The sequence below is a fragment of the Parambassis ranga genome, chromosome 15 (genome assembly GCF_900634625.1).
Source record: "Parambassis ranga chromosome 15, fParRan2.1, whole genome shotgun sequence".
Classification (NCBI taxonomy): domain Eukaryota; kingdom Metazoa; phylum Chordata; class Actinopteri; family Ambassidae; genus Parambassis; species Parambassis ranga.
In genome coordinates, this window is record NC_041035.1 from 6,351,773 (window position 1) to 6,371,842 (window position 20,070).

Below are 20,070 nucleotides of genomic sequence, written 5' to 3' on the forward strand. Positions count from 1 at the left end.
GAAACGGAGCCATTTAGACACAAAGTAATTAGTTGTGGTTGCCAAAGGTCACCTTGTTCTCTTGCCTGAACATGAACAATTTAAGACTTTGTTCTTATTTGGCACAAAAGTGCACTTGCACTCAATGATGAATGATTCAAATTCAGGGGTCAAAGGTCAGAGTCACTTTTTTGTTCATACCTTTTTATGAGAATACCTTTAGTTTTTGGCACAAAAGTGCAGGATAGTAAGTAAAACAGTTTCAGTTGTGTCAACTCGGCAGTAAATGCACATATATATAATAGATGTGCAACATATAGGAATAAAAGCTGTCAGTGGTGATTCCAGGCTTATATTTATAGTTCCCCTCCCCTTCCATTTAGAACTGTCGGCCTGGTCTTGTTGACCTGAAATAACTACCTGGTTTTACCATGATGGCTTCTAAGTGTATGTCACTCTTGTTGATAATGACAGCTGTCACATATGCACTCTCTGTTCACAGCTGCTCCTCCACTAAAGAAATCATGCCTCACATTTTCACTTTTACTCTTTTAAAATCCCAATATCAGGTTTTAAATTTTAATGCCATAACTATTGATAATGTTAAAAAAAAGTTCTTATGCTGGCTTTTCTCAGGGATGCGAGAGGTCAGGATCAGCTACAGAGCAACAGCCCGGAGCCTTGTAGAGATTCAATGATGTGTCGAAGGACAGTGGAAGCCCTCTATGTGAAGGACATGCTGGCTAATCCATCCCCATTTTTTTAACCACTGCTGAAACTCTGCTCTTTAGGTTGCATTGAGAGTATCTGTATGTAAGCTAAGACGTTATAAAGTGATCATGTTTGGCAAAGATCAGAAGGAAGAGCAGGCTGATTTCATAAAAAAAAAGAAACTAAAGGGAAATAAACTAAAAAAAACATATGAGAGTTAGGAAAGAATGTTGTCAAAAAATATAATCTAGTTTGATGTGTAAAGGTTAAAAAAAAACTGAAAGAGAGTGCTTGGATCGCTGAGGTTAATAAATGTTATTCTCCATGGACTAAGTGTTTACCAAAGCATCTAATACATATAAAAACTAACAACTAGTGCTTCACAAATCTAATTTTCTACCTGATTGAGAAAGCGTTCACCAGGAACGAGGACATCTCCACAATATTCCCTTCATTAGGAGGAAAATCAAACACATCACTTTCCTCCGGCACCTTGTTGATTGCAGTTGAGCTTCAATGAAAAGATGAAAGAATCCTTTTTTTTATATTGAGTTTGACTACAATGGAAATCCAGGGAGAGAAATGTCACTCTTATCTTTGTAGTGTCCCTCACATGAAAGATGGACAGATGGAAGGAAAACTTGTGCGTTTGATGTCATTCTGCAGGTCTTTCCAGGTAACAGTAATGCAGACAGTGTGGTCCAACACAAGTTCCAGCACCCGGTGATCGCCCGCTTTGTCCGCCTGATTCCCCTGGACTGGAATCCCAACGGCCGCATCGGACTCCGACTGGAAACCTACGGATGTCCTTACAGTCAGTGTTGGCTTTTATATTCCTTACCAAAAACATCAACACCAATACTAGTCAGTACATAACCAGACTCCAGTTAGAGTGCCAGTCACTGACATTTCTGGTCCTCTTAGTCATAAATGTATGAGAGTGATGACAAGTGATAATTTCCATTTAATGGCATGATAACATACACACAGGAGGAATGTCTGCTGACAGTTTTCTGTGATTTTTCAGACTCTGACGTGGTCAGCTTCAACGGCCACAGCAGTCTTCTGTACAGGCTGAGTCCCAGGCCCAGAGAGACGTCCAGCGAAAGCATCGATCTCAAATTTAAAACCCTGAGGAACTCCGGGATCCTGCTTCACGCTGAGGGACGGAGCGGGCACAGCCTCACCCTGGAGTTAGTGAAAGGAAAACTTCTCCTACTCCTAAGAAAAGGTACGAGCTGCTGGCTTTATTGAAAAACCTTTGAGCTCTCAGGAGGGTCCAGTCAACACATAACTGAATATTCCGCTGTACAGAAGGACATTATTATCACTTCCTGATCTCTGCTATGTTGAGCTTTCTGTTGGTGCTCTAATCTGTTTATGGCATCTATTCCTTGCCTTTGTGCGACTAGTGTCAGGCCACTTCTTGTTTTATTTTCTGTTTATTTGATTTTATTTTACTTTTGCCCTCCGCTCTCACTTTTTTCCTGGTTTTATTGTTCTGCTTATGTGATTTATCATCTCTCTATAAATGTGTCATCCCAATGGCTTTGCTCGCCTTTGTTATGTTTTCAAATTGGAGCTATAAAAATATATGGAGGTTAATGGGGATTGACTCGATTCTCCTGCCAGCCCCCTAGAGTCCACATGAGGAACTGCAGCTGCTTTTAAAGCTTGGTAATAATTTTTTTCTTTTTGTTTTTCCACAATCCATCTCACCCAGCTTCAAGCTATGCAGAGCAGCAGCAGCATTTTACAGGCGTGACGATGGTCTATGAGACAAATAAAGTGATTCCACTGGCCAGCTATTGACAGACTGATTGTTTATTCAACGTGCCTGACCTTTCCAGATACTTTGTAATCCTGGTGCTGTAAAGAATTCTCTCATCTTTAATAGAATACATGCACACTGTAAGTGAGCTGTGTCAGAGGAATTAGCACAAAATACTCAAGAGGAGCACTGCATTAAAAAAAGACAAAGTGGAATCACAAATCTGCAAAATCTCACTATTTGACCAAGTATCTCTGCCCACACATAGATTCTGTTTTTCTGGTTTTAGCACAGGCTAACATGATGCGTGAGTGCCAACAAGGTTAATTGTGTAGCATCATCACCCTTTCGTTCTTGGTTCTCATGCAGAAATTGGACTCTGCCCAGCTGTTGTGGAAGCAGTGCCATGTGATGTTTTTGCTTCTGAATTGTGGCCTGCAGCGTATTCTGTCACTAAATGCGTTTTCTCACAGTGTGTGTCATGTGTTGTTTGTAACACTGATGGATTTGGACTGTCAACTTCAGTTATTAAGGTTTCAAAGTGAAAGAAGCCGATTGACTGTAGGGAGATCAAGTTCGGATCTACTGACATAACGGAGGGTGTATTGAACATAATCCAAAGTGATCAGATAATTTTTAGTGATTAGTAGGATCAACCTGCATGTGAGGCACTAACCTCAACTGATCTTTTGAAACTGTGTTGCATGTATGTAGGACATGAAGCATAAATCATCTTTAAAAGTTAAATCACTTTGCAAATCAACATAATTCATAATTCACTCCTCTTCATTCCACTCTGTTTGCCTGAATAAGTACACCGGCTTGATAAAAATGCATGTGTTCAGTCCAAAAGCAGCCCCTTCCATCACTGCTATACATCCATCAAAATGTCAGATTGTAGTTCTGAGGCTCTCTGGCTCACGAGGCATAAGGCTTAAATACACAAATACAAGAAAGGGTTAACACAAAGTGTTAACAGTACGGTGGGCAAAGCAATCACAGTAGAGTGATAACACTAGGAAGTAAAAACAGACAAGGACACACAAGGAAGACTTTCAAAATAAAACAGGAAGCAGACACGGCAAAATTGATCAGCTAACGACAGAGTTGCACCTGTGTCTTATTACACTCACCTTCAGTCCCATCATCAGTTAACCTCTGTGTCCGTGTGTGTGTGTGTGTGTTTTTAATTAGGCTGAGCCGGAAGTCGTTTTTGAATTTACAACAATGATTGACTGGTAGTATGTTTCCACATTTTATTTGTTCTTGAATCAATAACCAGCATGAAAAGAAATATCCAGATTGAGTTGTTTTCAGATCATTCTCAGATGAAAGGTAAAATCTTTAGCAATGGAAAACAATGTTACAGAGATATTTAATAATAAAACCTGTTGTTGGCTGTGGATGATGACTCACTCTGATACAGCTGTCAGCTCTGCTGTGTGTGCTGTGTGTGCCGCTCAGCACTGCAGTATTGACTTGCTGCGTTTCTCTACTGTAATGCACAGGAAAGTGTTTCAGCCGTGTTCAGTCATACGGCTTAGCCTTCATCCTAGAAGCTACATGCTCATGTCATAGAGGCAGTTGTGTTTCATTTTACAGCTCAGAGCTGACCCACACCAAAACAGGCTGATTAGCTGCCCAGGCTGATTTTGTGTGAACTGTCCTGGTGTTTAAGGTGTCGTTGTGCATATGTTTAGAAATGTCTGATTGTCTTTATTGATTCAGTGCTGCAGGCTAAAAAACATAAGTGATGTCATGGGTTCACTCTCCATCTGTTGTTAGAGGTTCAGAGGTTGAGCTTGTGTTGGTGTGATCGCTTAATGTAGAAAATAAAATAAATTGAAATGACAAAACAATTACATCTGAAGACCGTGTCAGGGTCAATTATTTTTCAAAGTTGCAGACAGCAGATTAGGAGGAAGGCAGCAGTGATCTGACAGTGTAAAGAAAGTCAAAAGGTTTAATTATCATTGAGAAGAATCTAATTTAAAAAGAGAGACACTGACGTATGCTGCAAATGATATTTTTTGACAGATGTAATAGACTTTGCCAGTAAAATGCTGTGTTTTTTTGTTTACAGTGTTTACAGTCTTCTATGTTTGTACATACATCCCAGAGCTTAAGGTTTGGAGTAAAATGATGACTTGTGTAACTAAATGAAGCTCTCTGGGCAGCCGTGACAAAAGGCTGTGCAGGTTGCAGTGTAGTTGTGCCTCTCTGGTCTCTGGAAACCATTTGCAGAGTGATTCCCCGTGTTTAGCTCCTAATGGCTCTTAATGTTTCCCTCACTTTTCTTTTCCATACTTTTTACAAGTGTGAGAGACTGGAGGTCAGAGCCTCTCCAAGTTGTGCACACACCCTAGAGGAGATGTCAGTCCATTACCACACAGAGGTCGTGTCCACACTTGGTATTAACATGAGTCATGAATGTGGGAAGGATGCTAAATGCTAAAAAGAAATTTTTAAATTTTCCATAAAAATATACTGCATGAAGACAGACACATCAGAACCCTTTCACACTAACAAAGTGTAACAGTACATGACAAATCTCTGCTTCCTGGATCTGACACAGAGATATTTATGTTTTGCTAATAAAGCAAACACATTCTCCCCATAACAGATCATTTAGAGCACATATCATTTGTAGAATCCTGTGTTGTCATTTATGCTAAAGCCTGTGTTTCTGTCACTCTTTGGCATGTGCGAACATCAGTCTGTTGATCAATGATGATTTAGTCGGCCTCAGTCTTCCCCTCTCTGTCTCTGTCTGTCTCCTCTGCAGTCTCCAGTCTCACGCCAAGTATCTGTCTGACAGATCAATGATGATTGATGACTGAACACATTTAACTTGGTCCCAGTCTGCCTCTCCTCTCTCTTTCTTTCATTCCTTCTCGACACAGGCTCAGTTTTTTTCCCCTTTCAAATGTGTTGTAATTTATATTTAATGACGGGGTGCATTGAGCTTTGTCTTCACCTTCTCTCCTGACACTTTGGGGAGCTCGGTGAGGCAGCAGGTCATGTATTTAAACATGTCTGACTCTCAATAAAATTTTAATTATTGTATGTGTTGTCACCTGCCTGTCTGGAATGCAGGGGATCCTCATCAGATCCTCACATTGCTGCGCCAGTTTTAAGTTTTTATTAAAAAAAAAAAACATCCTTTTTCTCACCTCCTGGTCTCTAGGCAGGAGTTCATCTCCCGACAGCCGCCATCTTGTGTCTCTGGGCAGCCTGTTGGATGACCAGCACTGGCACCACGTTGCTGTGGAATATCACAGTGATCACCTCAATCTCACTGTGGACAAAAGCACACTGTGGGTGCAGATCCCACTACGATTTACCCACTGGGACCATGACCAGGTTTGTCATATGCATGATAACCACCACCCACTCCCACCCCCCTTAAAGTGTAATCACACATTTTAATTATTGTGTACATTTTGTGCAGATGAGTGTGGGAGCAGACCAGAGCCTTGGCTCACAGAGGTCATCTGGGACAAACAGAAATTTCCACGGCTGTTTAGAAAACCTGGTTTACAACGGACTGAACCTGGTAGACCTCGGGAAGCAGAAAGACCAACGGGTTACTGTAAAGGTAGACTTGCACACAAGGTGCTGCCGAAGTGTGTGTGTGTGTTCAAATACCAGAGCGCAGTCAGGTACCAAAGCCTCTCATATTTCCTTAAGAGGCTTGAAGTCTTGTGAATTAAATACAATATTCTAACGCTTTTATAGAATTTAATAGTTCATATATATACTGAATACATTTCACTGGACAAAGGTCACTGTGAACTGCTAGTACACAGGTTTGAGTTCATAATAGGACATAGTTTCCCAAAGCAAAGCTTTAAGGCTCAGTGTGGTGGCTCTTGATTTCACCTAACTCCCAGTTAATCCAAATATGGGTTGACTGCAGGACGAAGCGTGTTCAAATAATGGATGGATGGACGATGTGGAGCAGAGGTTGGTGGGCAGGAGTTGAAGTCACGTTTATACAGCACAGTAGTGCATTCTTATGTATGTATGTATATTTAAAATATTGTGATTGAAGTGCACATTAAAAATGTAACCTCTTGCTGTAGATGCTTCAAACAAGTAGCCACACGTGTCTGCCTGTGTGGGTTTTTCTATTGTTGCATGTGTGTGTTTATTGGAATGTTGCTCACCACCGAGTTTTTAAAGCTCATCCCTTCTTCTTTCTGCATTACAGTACTTTAATTTAACTACCTCACAAAGAGCTTTTAGCATTTGTTCAAGTGTCTGTGTATCCCCTGCTCCGCTGAAAAACCCAGTATTCCCATCAGGGAACCTGGGATGTAACGAATCGCTGAAGCTGCCCCAGCAGTGGATTTACTGCAATTACCGGTTCTGCAAACTACTGTGTAATTCTGCAGAAATGACCCACTCACACGCCCGGCCCCTTAATCGCAGACTTGCACTCTCTCTCTCTCTCTCTCTCAGTTGTTCTGACTCTCGACCTTTCCGTACTTCCTCTGTGACCTTAGAAAGCTTTTGGCTGACATTGGCGCCTTTGCTTTGGCCTGCTGGTGCTTATACTAAGCCTGGCTATTATCATTATGGTAATACCCTCATGCTTTTTAAGGAGACTTGCTGATGAGATCCAGCGCCTCCACACAGCCTTGGAAATTAATTCATATTCATGCATTATCATGTTTTCCCTCTTTTGCTGTAATCATCTCTGTCTCTCCTCTTCTTCATCTGTCTTAGGGCAATGTGACCTTTACGTGCGCTGAACCTGTTTTTGTTGCCATGACGTTCACTGGCCCTCAGAGCTTCCTGTGGTTGCCCAGGGGGGCAGATCCATCATCAGTGGGCTTGTCAGTGGGGCTTCAGTTTCGGACGTGGAACAAGGCTGGGCTGCTGCTGACCTTTGAGCTTCCAAAGCAAGAGGGTGCAGCCTGGCTGTACCTGAGCAAAGCCAGGCTCCATCTACTGATCCACAAGCCTGGGAGGGCACCACTGGATCTCAGCACTGGTCAGTCTAAACCTTAGTCTATAATTTGAATTGTTTCTATGTTTAATCTCATCAAGTCTACATTCATATAATTTAAAGCACAGATGTGACAAAGCTTCATCTGACCTGTGACCTTTGACCTCTGTAAAGCAGTCACAGTGCATTGAATTTTAGGTCCATACATTATTTCTTGTACTAAAGTTTTCGAAGACCATATGCAGCCGATGATGCAAGAATCAACTGAAACATGTCCTCTGTGTGTGCCCACAGGTTCAGCCCTGAATGACGGTCAATGGCACTCCGTAGACCTAATCTCAGGACGAGGACGTCTGACCATCACAGTGGACAGAGACGAAGGAGCCTCTGCTCACGCCAGTCCTTCGCTCCTCATCACGGCAGGAGGTCCCCTTTTCTTTGGTGGTGAGCGACACCTACTTTGTGACAAGCATTCAGATTGGACGTCATGTTTGAGGCTGCATTTCTGCTGGTTTTCTCCTGGTTAGGTTGCCCTGCTGAAAGACAGGAGTGCATGAACCCTTTCAAAGTATTCCAGGGGTGCATGCGTCTGCTCACTCTGGACAGCCAGCTGGTGGACTTGATCAAGGTGCAGCAGAGGCTGATGGGAAACTACAGTCACCTGCAGATTGACATGTGTGGCATCATTGACAGGTTAGAGCACCATTTATTTAATAATGTTTATGATTGTGTTGTATGTATGTATAAAAGGCAGCTTGGCTCCTGCTGCATTCATGGACACATTTAATCAGGATATAGGAGCCATTTATGCAGACTAAAAATCGCCATCATCGAAAAATCCATTATGTCCCAGACATCCAATGTCATCAACAAATCCGGAGAAACTTTGCCCTCTAATACGTCTTTCTACTCTTTCCGTACTGCAGGAAAATGTCACATTGAGCTTCACACTGGGGGTGTAATCCTGTGTGTGTGTGACAACACGTTGCTCTCAGAACATGACATCCCTTTTTTTTCCAAATCATTAGAGCCCTCTGCTAAATAGCACATATTATCCACAGAGCAGATTTTGTTTCAATCAAATGTCAACTTTATTAATTGATTTACACTTGTCCAACTCCAACCCTCACCTTCAACATGTGCCGCACTCTCCAGAAGTGGTGCTTGATTGATAAAACTAATTTATAAGTAGACTCGTGGAAAAGATATGCACATGAGCAGATAAGCGAGGAGCATTGGACTGCCAGAAAGCACAAACCTGCACCTATTCCAACTAACAGGCAAGAAATTGGTGCTAAAAACCAAACTTTACCATCTGACAGACCTGCTGAGTCGGGCTTTTTTAAGAATGAGTCTCCCACTGACTCAGAGATTAAAAATACATGCTGCTTCTCTCTCACTTCCTTTCACTGTCTGCAGTCACGACTTACTGGCCTCATTTCCTCTTCCAAATATGTTTACCCATTCGCGCCTGAGCTGCATTCATCCCAACTTTCATTCCCTTTGTCAGTTCTTCCTCATCTTCTCCCCTGCCTGGATTTCTTCCCTATTTTCTCTCTTTCAGTTTTTTCACCTCCTCCTCCTAGTTTACTGTCAGCCATCATGAGGCAGGCCAGACATTGACAACAGCAGCAGCACGTAAAATTTGGACACCTCAGTCCAAAAGTCATATCCCAAAATGACAAATGTTGATGTTCTAATATTATTTTCCAATGATCTAAATCACAGCAGAGCTCAGAAACTGCACTGTGCATTGTTGTTGGTGCTTTCAGCACCATTAGAAGGATCTTTCCGGTGACAGGAACATTGTGCCTTCACCTCAGCTGTTAGAAGACGGAGGACATGTTTCTGTGTGAAAAGATTTCACACAGCCTTTATAACTTTATTGAAGTGTGTTCAGGTCTGACCTCAGACACAGAACTTTTCTTCAGGAAAACTTTATACAGCTTTATCATGGAGATTGTACATTCCTATTAACATCCAAACAGGTCAAATGTGAATGACTCTCAAAACAACAGAGGTTGAGGGTTAGATAGCGGCACAAATCTAAACAAAGCTATCCACCCACACTGACCAATATTGACTCAAGTCTGACTCTCTACACTCACTGGAACACAAGCTGGGAGTTAACAGAATCCTGCAGCACAGAGCACAAAGCACAAGGACAGAGGGACGACAGAAGGAACAACAGCACATCGAGAGAGCACTCCAGACATGTGGCTCCCAGCTGGACATTGGTCAAAATCACAAAAACAAGACACACAACTGACAGGAAAGAGGACAGCAACATCTAAAAAAGAAACATTTTCATCCCTTATGTATCAAGAAGTTCAGAGAAATTCAAGTGGATCCTGGTCCACGTCAAACTTATGAAAAACTGGTCCAAAACTACAAAGCAAACACGCCAAGGGAAAACAAAGCAACGTTGTGTGTGTGCTGTACAGTGCAGTGAGAAATGCTTCAATCTGTACATTGGAGACAGTGAACAACCACTACACAACATAAGACAATCAACCATAAACATACTCTCTCTCTCTCTTTCTGTCTCTCTCTCTCTCACTTTCTCAGATGTTCTCCCAGTCACTGTGAACATGGAGGCAGCTGCACTCAATCATGGAACACCTTCCATTGTAACTGCTCCAGCACCGGCTACAGCGGAGCCACCTGTCACAGCTGTAAGGCTAAAATCAAAAATGTGATGTGTGTGTCTTTGTGTGTTCTCTGTTATGAGATGCTTTAATAATTTCAGAGGTTGTTGCAGCAGAAGGTCAGGCCGAGATCAAACCTTTCTCCAGTCATCACAGTGTGAAACCTCACTTATGAGACTCGTCAAACTAAATCAAACAGAGGAAGAACAGTGGCACATATTGTTAACCATTTTTTGACCAGACTATAGCTGTGTACATACTGTATGTGCTTTTCTTCAGTAAAAAAATAAGGCAGCTGCCAAATTGTTATTATTATTGTGTTGTAAGAACCTGTTAAAGTGCTCCTGTGGCAATTATTGGTAAAAATGTATTTTTTTACAGCACTTAAGAACCCAAATCATTTCAGAAATGTCACAGCCAAAATGTTTTCTTCACTTCAATGTAAGAAACAAATCAAAAACAAATCACAAAGATCTTCTACTTCAACCGAGTTGTATAAAATTCACACATTTCTTTGCTCCTAAAAGAAAATAGCTCATTATTGTGTTTTAATGATAAAAGGTGATTGTGAGACATTTCTACTTTCTCCTGTCTAAATACAGTGAGAAACAAACTGATGGTCAGCAGCGCAGATATAATGTCAGTATTGTGATGATGATGATGATGCTGTCTGTCTCCTCAGCGATATACGAGCAGTCCTGTGAGGCTTACAAGCACAAAGGCAACACGTCGGGGTATTATTACATTGATGCGGATGGCAGCGGACCCATTAAACCACAGCCACTGTACTGCAACATGACAGGTAGCTGACATACACACATCAAAACACAGCGTGCAGACACCCTGGCTGTCTCTCCCTTTCTTCCTTCCCCTGCTTCTGTCTGTCATTCCTGATGTAAGGTGAATCCTCACTTTCTCTCTCTCACACACACACACACGCACACGTCTGAAAATGAGAAATCAAAAATGCATCCCTTGTCTCTCCCTCAGAGGATCATACATGGGTTGTGATCCAGCACAATAACACCGAACTGACCAGAGTCCGACCAGCACTAGGAAGGAATCTGCTCTCGGCTCACTTTGAGTATGTGTCTGATGAGGAGCAGTTAGCGGCCATCATCAGCCAGTCAGAGCACTGCGAACAGGAAGTCACGTTCCACTGCAGGAAGTCACGCCTCCTAAGCACACCAGGTGAGGCTGGTAGATTCAGACATCAGATGCAATGGTAATAAGATTCACCTAAAATGAACATGTTGTGTGTTTGTGTGTGTTTCAGAAGGTTCTACACTCAGCTGGTGGGTAGGAGGTCCAGGTGAAGGTCAAGTGCAGACTTACTGGGGTGGAGCTCCACCAGGAAGCCGTCGTTGTGCCTGCAGCCTGCAGCAGAACTGCGTGGACCCCAAACACCACTGTAACTGTGACGCTGGCCATACTGAGTGGTACTAACAGTCCCTCACTTTTGTTTCTCTTTCTGTCTTTGGTTTCTTCTTGAAATTCTGCTTCTTCTTCAACTGCTGACAGGGCGAATGACTCCGGTCTGCTGACCCATAAGGAGACCCTCCCTGTCAGATCTCTGGTGCTGGGTGACGTCCAGAGGCCTGGCTCAGAGAGCTCCTACAAGGTGGGACCTCTCCGTTGCCATGGAGACAGTAAGTCTTATTCAAAGCTGTCAATGTCACCTTGTATTTTTAAAGAGAGTCAGAATTAATTCTGAGCTTTTATAACTTCCCTGTATTTTGCAGAAAATGTCTGGAACGCTGCCTTTTTTGACAAAGAGACGTCCTACCTTCACTTTCCCACATTTCACGGAGAGCTGAGTGCAGACATCTCCTTCTTTTTCAAGACCACCTCATCCTCCGGGGTCTTTTTGGAAAACTTGGGCATCAAAGACTTTATTCGGATTGAACTGAGCTGTAAGTAAAACCTCTCAGCTTTGACGTCTAATCTAGACTTTACTTAGCCGGAGCAGGAAAGATCATCTATGGCGGGGGTCACAGTTTCTTCAGGACTGAACTCAGCTGGAGGTGACAGTTAACCTTACCAAAAAAAATAAACACCATTAGCTACATCGTTTATCCTCCGAGGAATCACTGCACTGTTGCAGGTGCGCTAACCCATTAAAAGACTGGTGTTGAAACCCTTATAAGGCAGCACATATAGAGTGTGTGCTACTTTACTTTTACTCCTTTATGACAGCAACTCCGGATGAAATGTAATGTCTGCAATAAAGGGTAACTACACAGAAACTGGGTTATGCAGAAAATCAGGTTCTTCCTTTTTGATTTTGTTTGTTAATAATATACAGGAAGAAGCAGGTTTTAGTCACTGCAATCGCAACAGTTTGTCTTGTTTGTACATGATGGGGATGTATTTTTTTTAATTAAAACAACATATTTTTCCTCACATTTTCAAAATTCAGCTTTATTGAGGAGTGGGTAATCAGGATTCCATAAAACATCCAAAGGGCATCTTTGTGCCATTAGTTGTGCTGATTGCAAGAACAACAGTTAGGATATCCTGAAGATTGCTATCACAAGTAGTCTTGTGAGCAGGTTGTGATTGTGCATCACTTAAGTGAAAAAACACACTGCAGGAAGCAACAAATCTTAAAAAGAAGGCTTTATTGAATTTGTAACTCTTGATTTTCTTTCTTCCCAATACGCAGCCTCCACGGAGGTCCTCTTCTCCTTTGACGTGGGTAACGGCCCTCTTGAAGTTTACGTGAAGGCTGGCTTCCCACTGAATGATGACAAGTGGCATCGCATTCAAGCTGAGCGTAATGTTAAAGAGGCGTCGCTCCGTCTGGACGAGCTCCCTGCTGCCACGCAGGAGGCTCCTGCTGATGGACATATCCACCTGCAGCTGAACAGCCAGTTATTTATAGGTGTGTGTGTGTGTGTGTGCTACTGTGAAAAATGCCACAAGGACCAACAGTCAGACTGTTTCTTTTTCATTTGTACAGTTTGAGTCATGGATGCTGTGGGTTTACATCTTCTAGGTCTTCTGCTTCTCCTGGGAGACACAAAAGAAGCCCCTCACTATAGCTCTGCTCCCCAGACTGTACAGAGGACATATTAAAGTTATTGATCCAAACTGACAGATTTAATCAATCTATAGTTATCCTCATTTCTAAAGCTTACTCTGATATGTTTAATGGACTGAGAGAAAATCCTCACAGAGAGAGAAATATCCTCAGGACGAGCGGTAAAGTCACATTTGAAGTGGTCAGTCTCCTTACAGCAACCTTGGTGGAGCGTCTGAACTCGGTCCATTAGTTAAGGTAGTCTTTTCCTGACAGCTCCTGATGAAACTCACAGCCCTGATATGTACCTCATCAACTCTGCAGGCCTGGAAAGCTGTTTATCTCATCATAACAGTGTTGAGGTTGCCAGTTTGGCAGTCTGAGACAATTATAATGTTGCAGAGTCTGAACTTTGAGGACAGTTGGAGGTTGTAATGCAAGAAGTTGGAAAACAATAACTTCTGGAGTTTAAACTCTGTCCTAGAAGAGAGGGAGAAAGAAAGAAAGAAAAAAAAAACATTTCCCTGTCACTGTCAGCCAAGCAGACAGGACAACAGACTGTCAGAGAGATTGACAGCTTGCCAACTTTCCAGATAGCAACACTCAGCATGGTGCATGGCTTAGCGGAGTGGCAGCCAGCAAAAAAGTCAATTTCTTGAATTTCTCACCTGCCGGTTTGTGTTTCAGTGAGTTTCATCACTTTATGGTGTTAAACATTCAGTGTGAGAGCGGTGACAAGTCTTTGTTCCCGGAGGCACTCAGTATGTTCAGCCATTAATAATACAATCAGATATCAGTCGGTGACTCTTCACTATTTGATCACAGTGACGATCTAAAATAAATGAAAAGACAATAAATTACAATAGTAAGTGATGCAAAACAAAACTGTTTTATCAACATTAAACAATGCATCACGATGAGTTAGAGTAATGAAGAGAGAACAAATTATATTCATTACAGCATGCTGAATGTTTTTTTCCTTGTGTCTCCTCAGGAGGCACAGCTTCAAGGCAGAAGGGCTTTCGGGGCTGTATTCGCTCTTTGCAGCTGAATGGCATCACCCTGGACCTGGAGGAGAGGGCGAAGATCACCCCTGGGGTTCAGGCAGGGTGCCCAGGCCACTGCAGCAGCTATGGCTCGCTGTGCCAGAACCAGGGTCGCTGTGTGGAAAGACCCAACAGCTTCTCCTGCGACTGCAGCTCATCTGCTTACACCGGGGCCTTCTGCGACAGAGGTACAGAGGCACTGCCCCCAACCTCTTATCCATACACTCACAACATGTTATTGCCCCAAGTAAAGCCCCACAGTTCCCAAACGTAATCATCAATAAACCCTTAAAAACTGTGACACCTTGTGGCCATTAAGTAAATTGCACCCTGTTGCCCTTCTCTTATTGTGTTGTGTTTTAGACTGTATGTCCATGACTGAGAAACCAGTGTATGTACGACAGTGAGGCTGAATTGAATATTACAAAGCCACACTATGAAGGATGTTGAGATCGTAAAGTTTTAAAAACAAAACCACAGTCAGCAGCTTTAAAAGAACAGGAGCTGCTGACCGGCAACATGGTCATCTGAAAATGTGTTACAGTGCAGCACCTGGAGTAAGTCCATAAATAAAAGAGTCACAGTGTGATATAAATAAAGGGAGACACAAAAGAGGGTCACATAAGTGGAGTAGAGTCTCCCTTCTTTATATACAGGAGGCATATTTAGACCAGATACTTGGCTCATTGATCATTGTCTTTTTCTCTATCCAGGTTTTTTTAATCATACCTTAGTTTTAAAAAGATATTTCACCACTCCCAGGTAGCTGCATCAGTTTTGGTGAACTCTAGTGGAGTGGCTTAGGAGAACTATGCTATGAGTCCTTGGTTTTAAATTTGGGATTTAATATGACCTGGATGAAAGAGAGTCTTCACTGACTTATTGTCTTTTTCTCTTATTTGTAAAAATCTGAAACTTGGCATGATGTTCTGTGGACCAGTGAGGCATCACATCAGCACACGCATCACAAAGCCTCATGGATATTCAATAATTAACATTCCCAGCTGTGCTGGCTGCTGAGCTCCACAGGTATATCTGTGGTAGAAATCCTAACTCTGATGCTCGACTCTGTTTTAATTGGAGAGCAGGATATTGTGTTGTCTTCTCAATCTCACTAATTGTGTGTCGAGTTGCTGTAAATCCGTACATGAACTGCCATGAGGATCCCCTTTTCATCCAATTAAAACTTCTCATAGCTAAATTTACATGTTCAGCATAAATACAACAAATGGAATAGCTGTTGTTTGTAATTACATTTTTGGACTTCCTGCAGAGGTTTCTGCCAGCTTCAAGTCAGGGACATCCATCAGCTACACCTTCATGGAGCCAATGGTAAATGAGCAGAACAGGAGCAGCAGCAGCAGCAGCAGCAGTGCCCTCCCTTCCTCCATCTACTCTGACATGACCCTCAGAGCAGAAAATATCTCCCTGAGCTTCAGGACCAGTCAGAGTCCTGCTCTGCTGCTCTATGTAGGCTCCCTCCACAGAGAGTACCTGGCCCTGTTGCTCAACAAACAAGGTAAGTACTCGAGTTAAATGCTCTTTCTTTTTGTCTCCATTCACATTTTTATCCTTTTTGCTTTCTGCTTACTCTTCTCATCCTCCCTCCTCTGCTGTGTTTAATCAACCTGAGTCATGAGTTTAGCCAGACATGAGACAAATGTCCATTTGTGTTGCAAAAGACAAAAACAGCTGGTTAATGTATTACACACAGGATTCCACTTCTAAATAGCCTGGATAGTCTGTGCTTAAATAACACAGACAGGGGTGAGGTGATGGCCAGCAGCTCAATGGAGTTACCATGGCGATCAGGTAGAGGCAATAAAACAGGTTTCTTTGGTGAGGAGATTTTATGATTATTATATTTCAGAACTCAATGACCTGTTTCAATTGTTGTCAAGTTTGGCCAAGAATGTTGGTTTGAACTGAAACACCCACACTGCAGCTGCTTAATAAGGTAATGGAAATCTGTCGACAAATGGCACTCGCCTCTGACTTGTTAATTGTGATAACTAGTGTTAACACATGGTCGATCTTCTCACCTTTCCAACAGTGTAAAAAGGAAACGCATGTGTTAACAGTGTTAAAGCTGGTTTATTGCTCAAGTGCCCTTGAACATCTGGCTATGAACTGAATTAGCATCTTTACTGTCAATCCAGATAATGAGAAAGTTTTAATGGGTAGATAGGTTTGCCTTTTTTTTAATCTAAAACTGAAGTTGATTATATTTAATGTACTTTGTCCTCTGTGTTGCAGAGGAGCTGGAGGTGAGGTACAGACTGGACAGCAGCAAAGACGAAGAAATCCTTAGGAGCAAAGTGAAGAACCTCGCTAACCGACAGCTGCATGCTGTCACCATCAACAGGCTCGCAGATGCTGTCATGGTGCAGGTAAAACACACACACTGCATTTCACTCGAAAGATACCAGAACTGACACAGAGAAACAGAGAAATAAACAATAACAAAAACCTCGAACAGCAAAACAGACACAAGAATGTAGAATGATGGGAATACACAGGAGCAAGCAGTGAAGAAGGAAAGGCAGGAACTGACCAAGACACATGAAGTGAGGGAAGAATGCTAGACTACAAAAATAAAACGGAAACACAAGGAAGCTGGCTTAACACTAAACAGGTAAAGAAAAATAGAAAAATCCCAACTAGCTAGAACTAAAATGGATCCAGAAAAAGAAAGAAAAAAGTAGAATAAAAAACGGGGAAAGAGGTTTAAAATCAAAACAGAGATCAAGTCTGTCAAAAAGTGAGGATCAGGGCCATTCTTCACATTCATCTCTTTCATGCAGTCATAAAAGAACATAAAAGTCTCTTTTTTTAATTTTGAAAAGAAAAATTTCATTTGCTTTCAGATCGACCAGAATGCTAAAGAGGATTTCAACCTAACGTCTGATGTAGAGTTCAATGGCATAAGGTCACTGGCGGTTGGCACAGTGCACAGTAAGTGAGACACAGACCTTCAGCCAGCAGAGCACTCAGACAGACACGAAATAAAGAGGCTTTCGCGAGCATTATCATGATGGCTGCAGCACATGAAATGCTGTCTAGTATTACAGTATAGCAAGTAAAGAATAAACAGAGTATATTGACACAGCTTATACAGATGCTCTAAGACCCTGAGATAACCGTTACAGCTCTCTCTGCAGACTCTGACGACTTGGATCCGGAGCTGGCTCGGCTTGGCTCTCAGGGATTCACAGGCTGTCTGTCTGCAGTCCTTTTTAACTCCATCAGCCCTCTGAAGGCTGCTCTGCTCCACCCGAACACCAGCCCCGTTCTCATCACAGGCCCTCTGATCCAGTCTATTTGCGGCTCCCCTTCAGCCAATCCCTACTCAGTAGAAACCACACACCACCTATCAGGTCAGAGGGGTAACTGTCTTCATTGTTTCTCTTAAACTATGGATTAGAACTCTGCTGCTGTTGTATTTAATACTCCTCCTGGATGGAGCTGCTGTATATGAGTCCTGTTTTCCTGTGGCTTCCCCCTCTACATATGACATCTCTTATCTTTCCCCCCTCCCTGCACTCTTTGTTCTTCCTCTGTCTCTGTCCTCTCTCTCTGTTGGTTCTGTCTCTGTGCTGCAGGCCAGTCTGGATCAGTGGAATCAGGTCAGCCTCTAGTGAACGCCATCAGGAGTGACTCAGCTTTCATCGGAGGTACTGTAGAGTAAGCAAAGATGATTGGATGTCAAACTGGCACGACTTCTTATAAAACTTATAATGACTTAAAGTTTATCAAATCAAAGTTTCTGCTAACATCACTGAAATTGCCAAGGAAGACTAAAAAACAGCAGACTGCAGCACTAATGATGGAGCACAGCAGCAGCATGTTTCCACTGACTGATATGGTAATGTTTTGTCTTCAGCTCCATTTGTTGAAAATTCATATTGCTCTATTTACTTATACTGTTTTGTAATGTCAAAAAATACCGTAGACCATGATTAACACTTCTGAGCTGTACATAAGTGGAACAGGGATTTTGTGAAGTCAAATCTTCAGACTCCAGAGAAACTTTTGACAATTTGGACTCTTTGATTTTTAGTTATTTGAAGTTATGTGCCAGTTTTCAGCAATGTCTCTCTGACCTTTAAAAGTTGAAAAATGGATCAAATCCACTCAACAAGCTGTTCTTCAAATGTTAATGCACTTTTTTTTCTTAGTACTAAAACACATTTATTAAACCCCTTCAAAGATTTGATGTTACTTTATTATAAGTTGGAGAAACTCCGATATAACTGGTTTGCAGAGGGTTAAATGTGTACTGCCTTTGAGCCATGATGGTTTGTTCACTGAGGGCCTGATGCTCTCCAGAACTTCCTAACATGGGTGGAAAACATGAATAAAGAGCCCCGGTGCCTTAGATGACCTACTGTCTTTACTTTGCAGGGGTGATAGCCGCGGTGATCTTTGTGACTGTGGCTGTGTTAGCCGTAATGGCCCGACTGGTCTACCAGAGAAAAGGGACGTGTCAGAACCAGGAGGTAAAAACTGCCAAACCTGAAGACGGCCCGGAGCTGCCGTTCAGCAGCCAGACAGGCTCACAGAACGGCCCGACCGAGAGCCACAAGGAATATTTTATTTAAGTGAGGAGCTTGGAGCTTAGCAGATGGACAGAAATGCCTTGTCAAGCCTCAGTGCTTTACATTACAAACTGAGCCTGAACAGGGACTCAACCAGACCGGAAGACTTTTTTCTTTTGTTCTTTTTTCTGTGGTTGTGTTTTTATACAGACCGTAATGAACCCAAGAACAAGTGTTCCATTTATATTGTGTCAGTAGAACAGCTGTAAATAGATGTAATCTAAATGATGACTTTGTATCAGTCTTTTCTCTGTTTTATTGAACTGATTCAATGAGGAACTGTATTTTTCATGAACTGTTGAAACTCAGATCAGCTGTGTTGGTTCAGGGATGGCATGATGACAAGTGTAAGTGAGGCTGGTTAGAGCGACATCCTGCTTTGTTTTGTTTTATTAATGTTTGCACCTGTTGTGGGAAAGCAAATCTTTATCTGTTCACATTGAACATGTCTTCTTGTTCATGTCAAAGCTTCAGTCATGATATTTATGTCACATATTCCTTTTTCATCTTATCTTTATCTTTATTTAAATTCACTTTCTTTACTTCAATTTGCTCTAATTTACTGACAATAACCAGGGAAGGTTCAATAAAATCCCACAGCCCACTGTGTGCTCCACCTTTGTCACAAACAAACACTCCCAGTAGCAATTTCATTACAGTATACAACATGATTTTATTTATTTATGTATTTTTTGTTCCGTCCTGTAACAAACACAGTTCTGTAGAGTGGAAATAAATGGATTGATCTTTTTATAAAGTGGGTTCATTTTTTATTTCAGCTGTTTTTTTATTGAAAATTCATGTTGCTCTATTTACTTATACTGTTGTGTAATGTTGTCATCAACAATGTAACAGCGGGGAAACATTTAGATTATTTAACATGAGACAACGTGCTGACAAAACTCTTTTTAGCACCTGCCAGCATGGTTGTTGATTAATTATTTTCTCAACGCCAAATTTAATTAACAGACATTTCCACCTGTGAACGTTGGCCATCATTAAAGTTACTGTTGGGCATCCGTCTGCACTGAGGAGATTATTTCACAGTCATGGATGGTGGGGCGTTCAGGTGCAGGCTAGTTTTTCCTTAAAGGACTACCTTCCTTCTTTTCATGTTGAACATTAAAAAGACATCCCCTTCACACACACACACAGGCTGTGATAATCCAGGTGACAGGAGCTGGATAGTTGTCAGCAGGTTATTAATGACAGCTCATGCAGAGATGGACTTGTTGTAATGACACATGCTGCAAGTGTAAAAAAAAAGACATTTCACGGTTAAGATAATTTGATGTAAAAGACATCATAAAGGTCTATGGAGACACGATTTTAAAATAGCCT

The 20,070-nt window shown here is 42.0% G+C and overlaps 1 protein-coding gene across 1 annotated transcript in view; it reads left to right on the forward strand.

Moving 5' to 3' along the window:
* Positions 1–18,732, forward strand: part of LOC114447077 (contactin-associated protein-like 4) — a 36,120-nt gene extending 17,388 nt beyond the window's left edge. The window contains exons 4-24 of the mRNA XM_028423103.1: positions 1,357–1,504; positions 1,718–1,921; positions 5,649–5,824; positions 5,913–6,059; positions 7,193–7,460; positions 7,710–7,859; positions 7,943–8,108; positions 9,984–10,090; positions 10,746–10,865; positions 11,054–11,254; positions 11,340–11,502; positions 11,585–11,712; positions 11,806–11,976; positions 12,729–12,947; positions 14,080–14,319; positions 15,405–15,650; positions 16,388–16,521; positions 16,999–17,086; positions 17,293–17,508; positions 17,734–17,805; positions 18,536–18,732. Coding sequence (XP_028278904.1) covers positions 1,357–1,504; positions 1,718–1,921; positions 5,649–5,824; positions 5,913–6,059; positions 7,193–7,460; positions 7,710–7,859; positions 7,943–8,108; positions 9,984–10,090; positions 10,746–10,865; positions 11,054–11,254; positions 11,340–11,502; positions 11,585–11,712; positions 11,806–11,976; positions 12,729–12,947; positions 14,080–14,319; positions 15,405–15,650; positions 16,388–16,521; positions 16,999–17,086; positions 17,293–17,508; positions 17,734–17,805; positions 18,536–18,732 — 3,561 coding nt within the window. The remainder of the gene's footprint in view (positions 1–1,356; positions 1,505–1,717; positions 1,922–5,648; positions 5,825–5,912; positions 6,060–7,192; positions 7,461–7,709; positions 7,860–7,942; positions 8,109–9,983; positions 10,091–10,745; positions 10,866–11,053; positions 11,255–11,339; positions 11,503–11,584; positions 11,713–11,805; positions 11,977–12,728; positions 12,948–14,079; positions 14,320–15,404; positions 15,651–16,387; positions 16,522–16,998; positions 17,087–17,292; positions 17,509–17,733; positions 17,806–18,535) is intronic.
* The last annotated feature ends 1,338 nt before the right edge of the window (positions 18,733–20,070 follow it).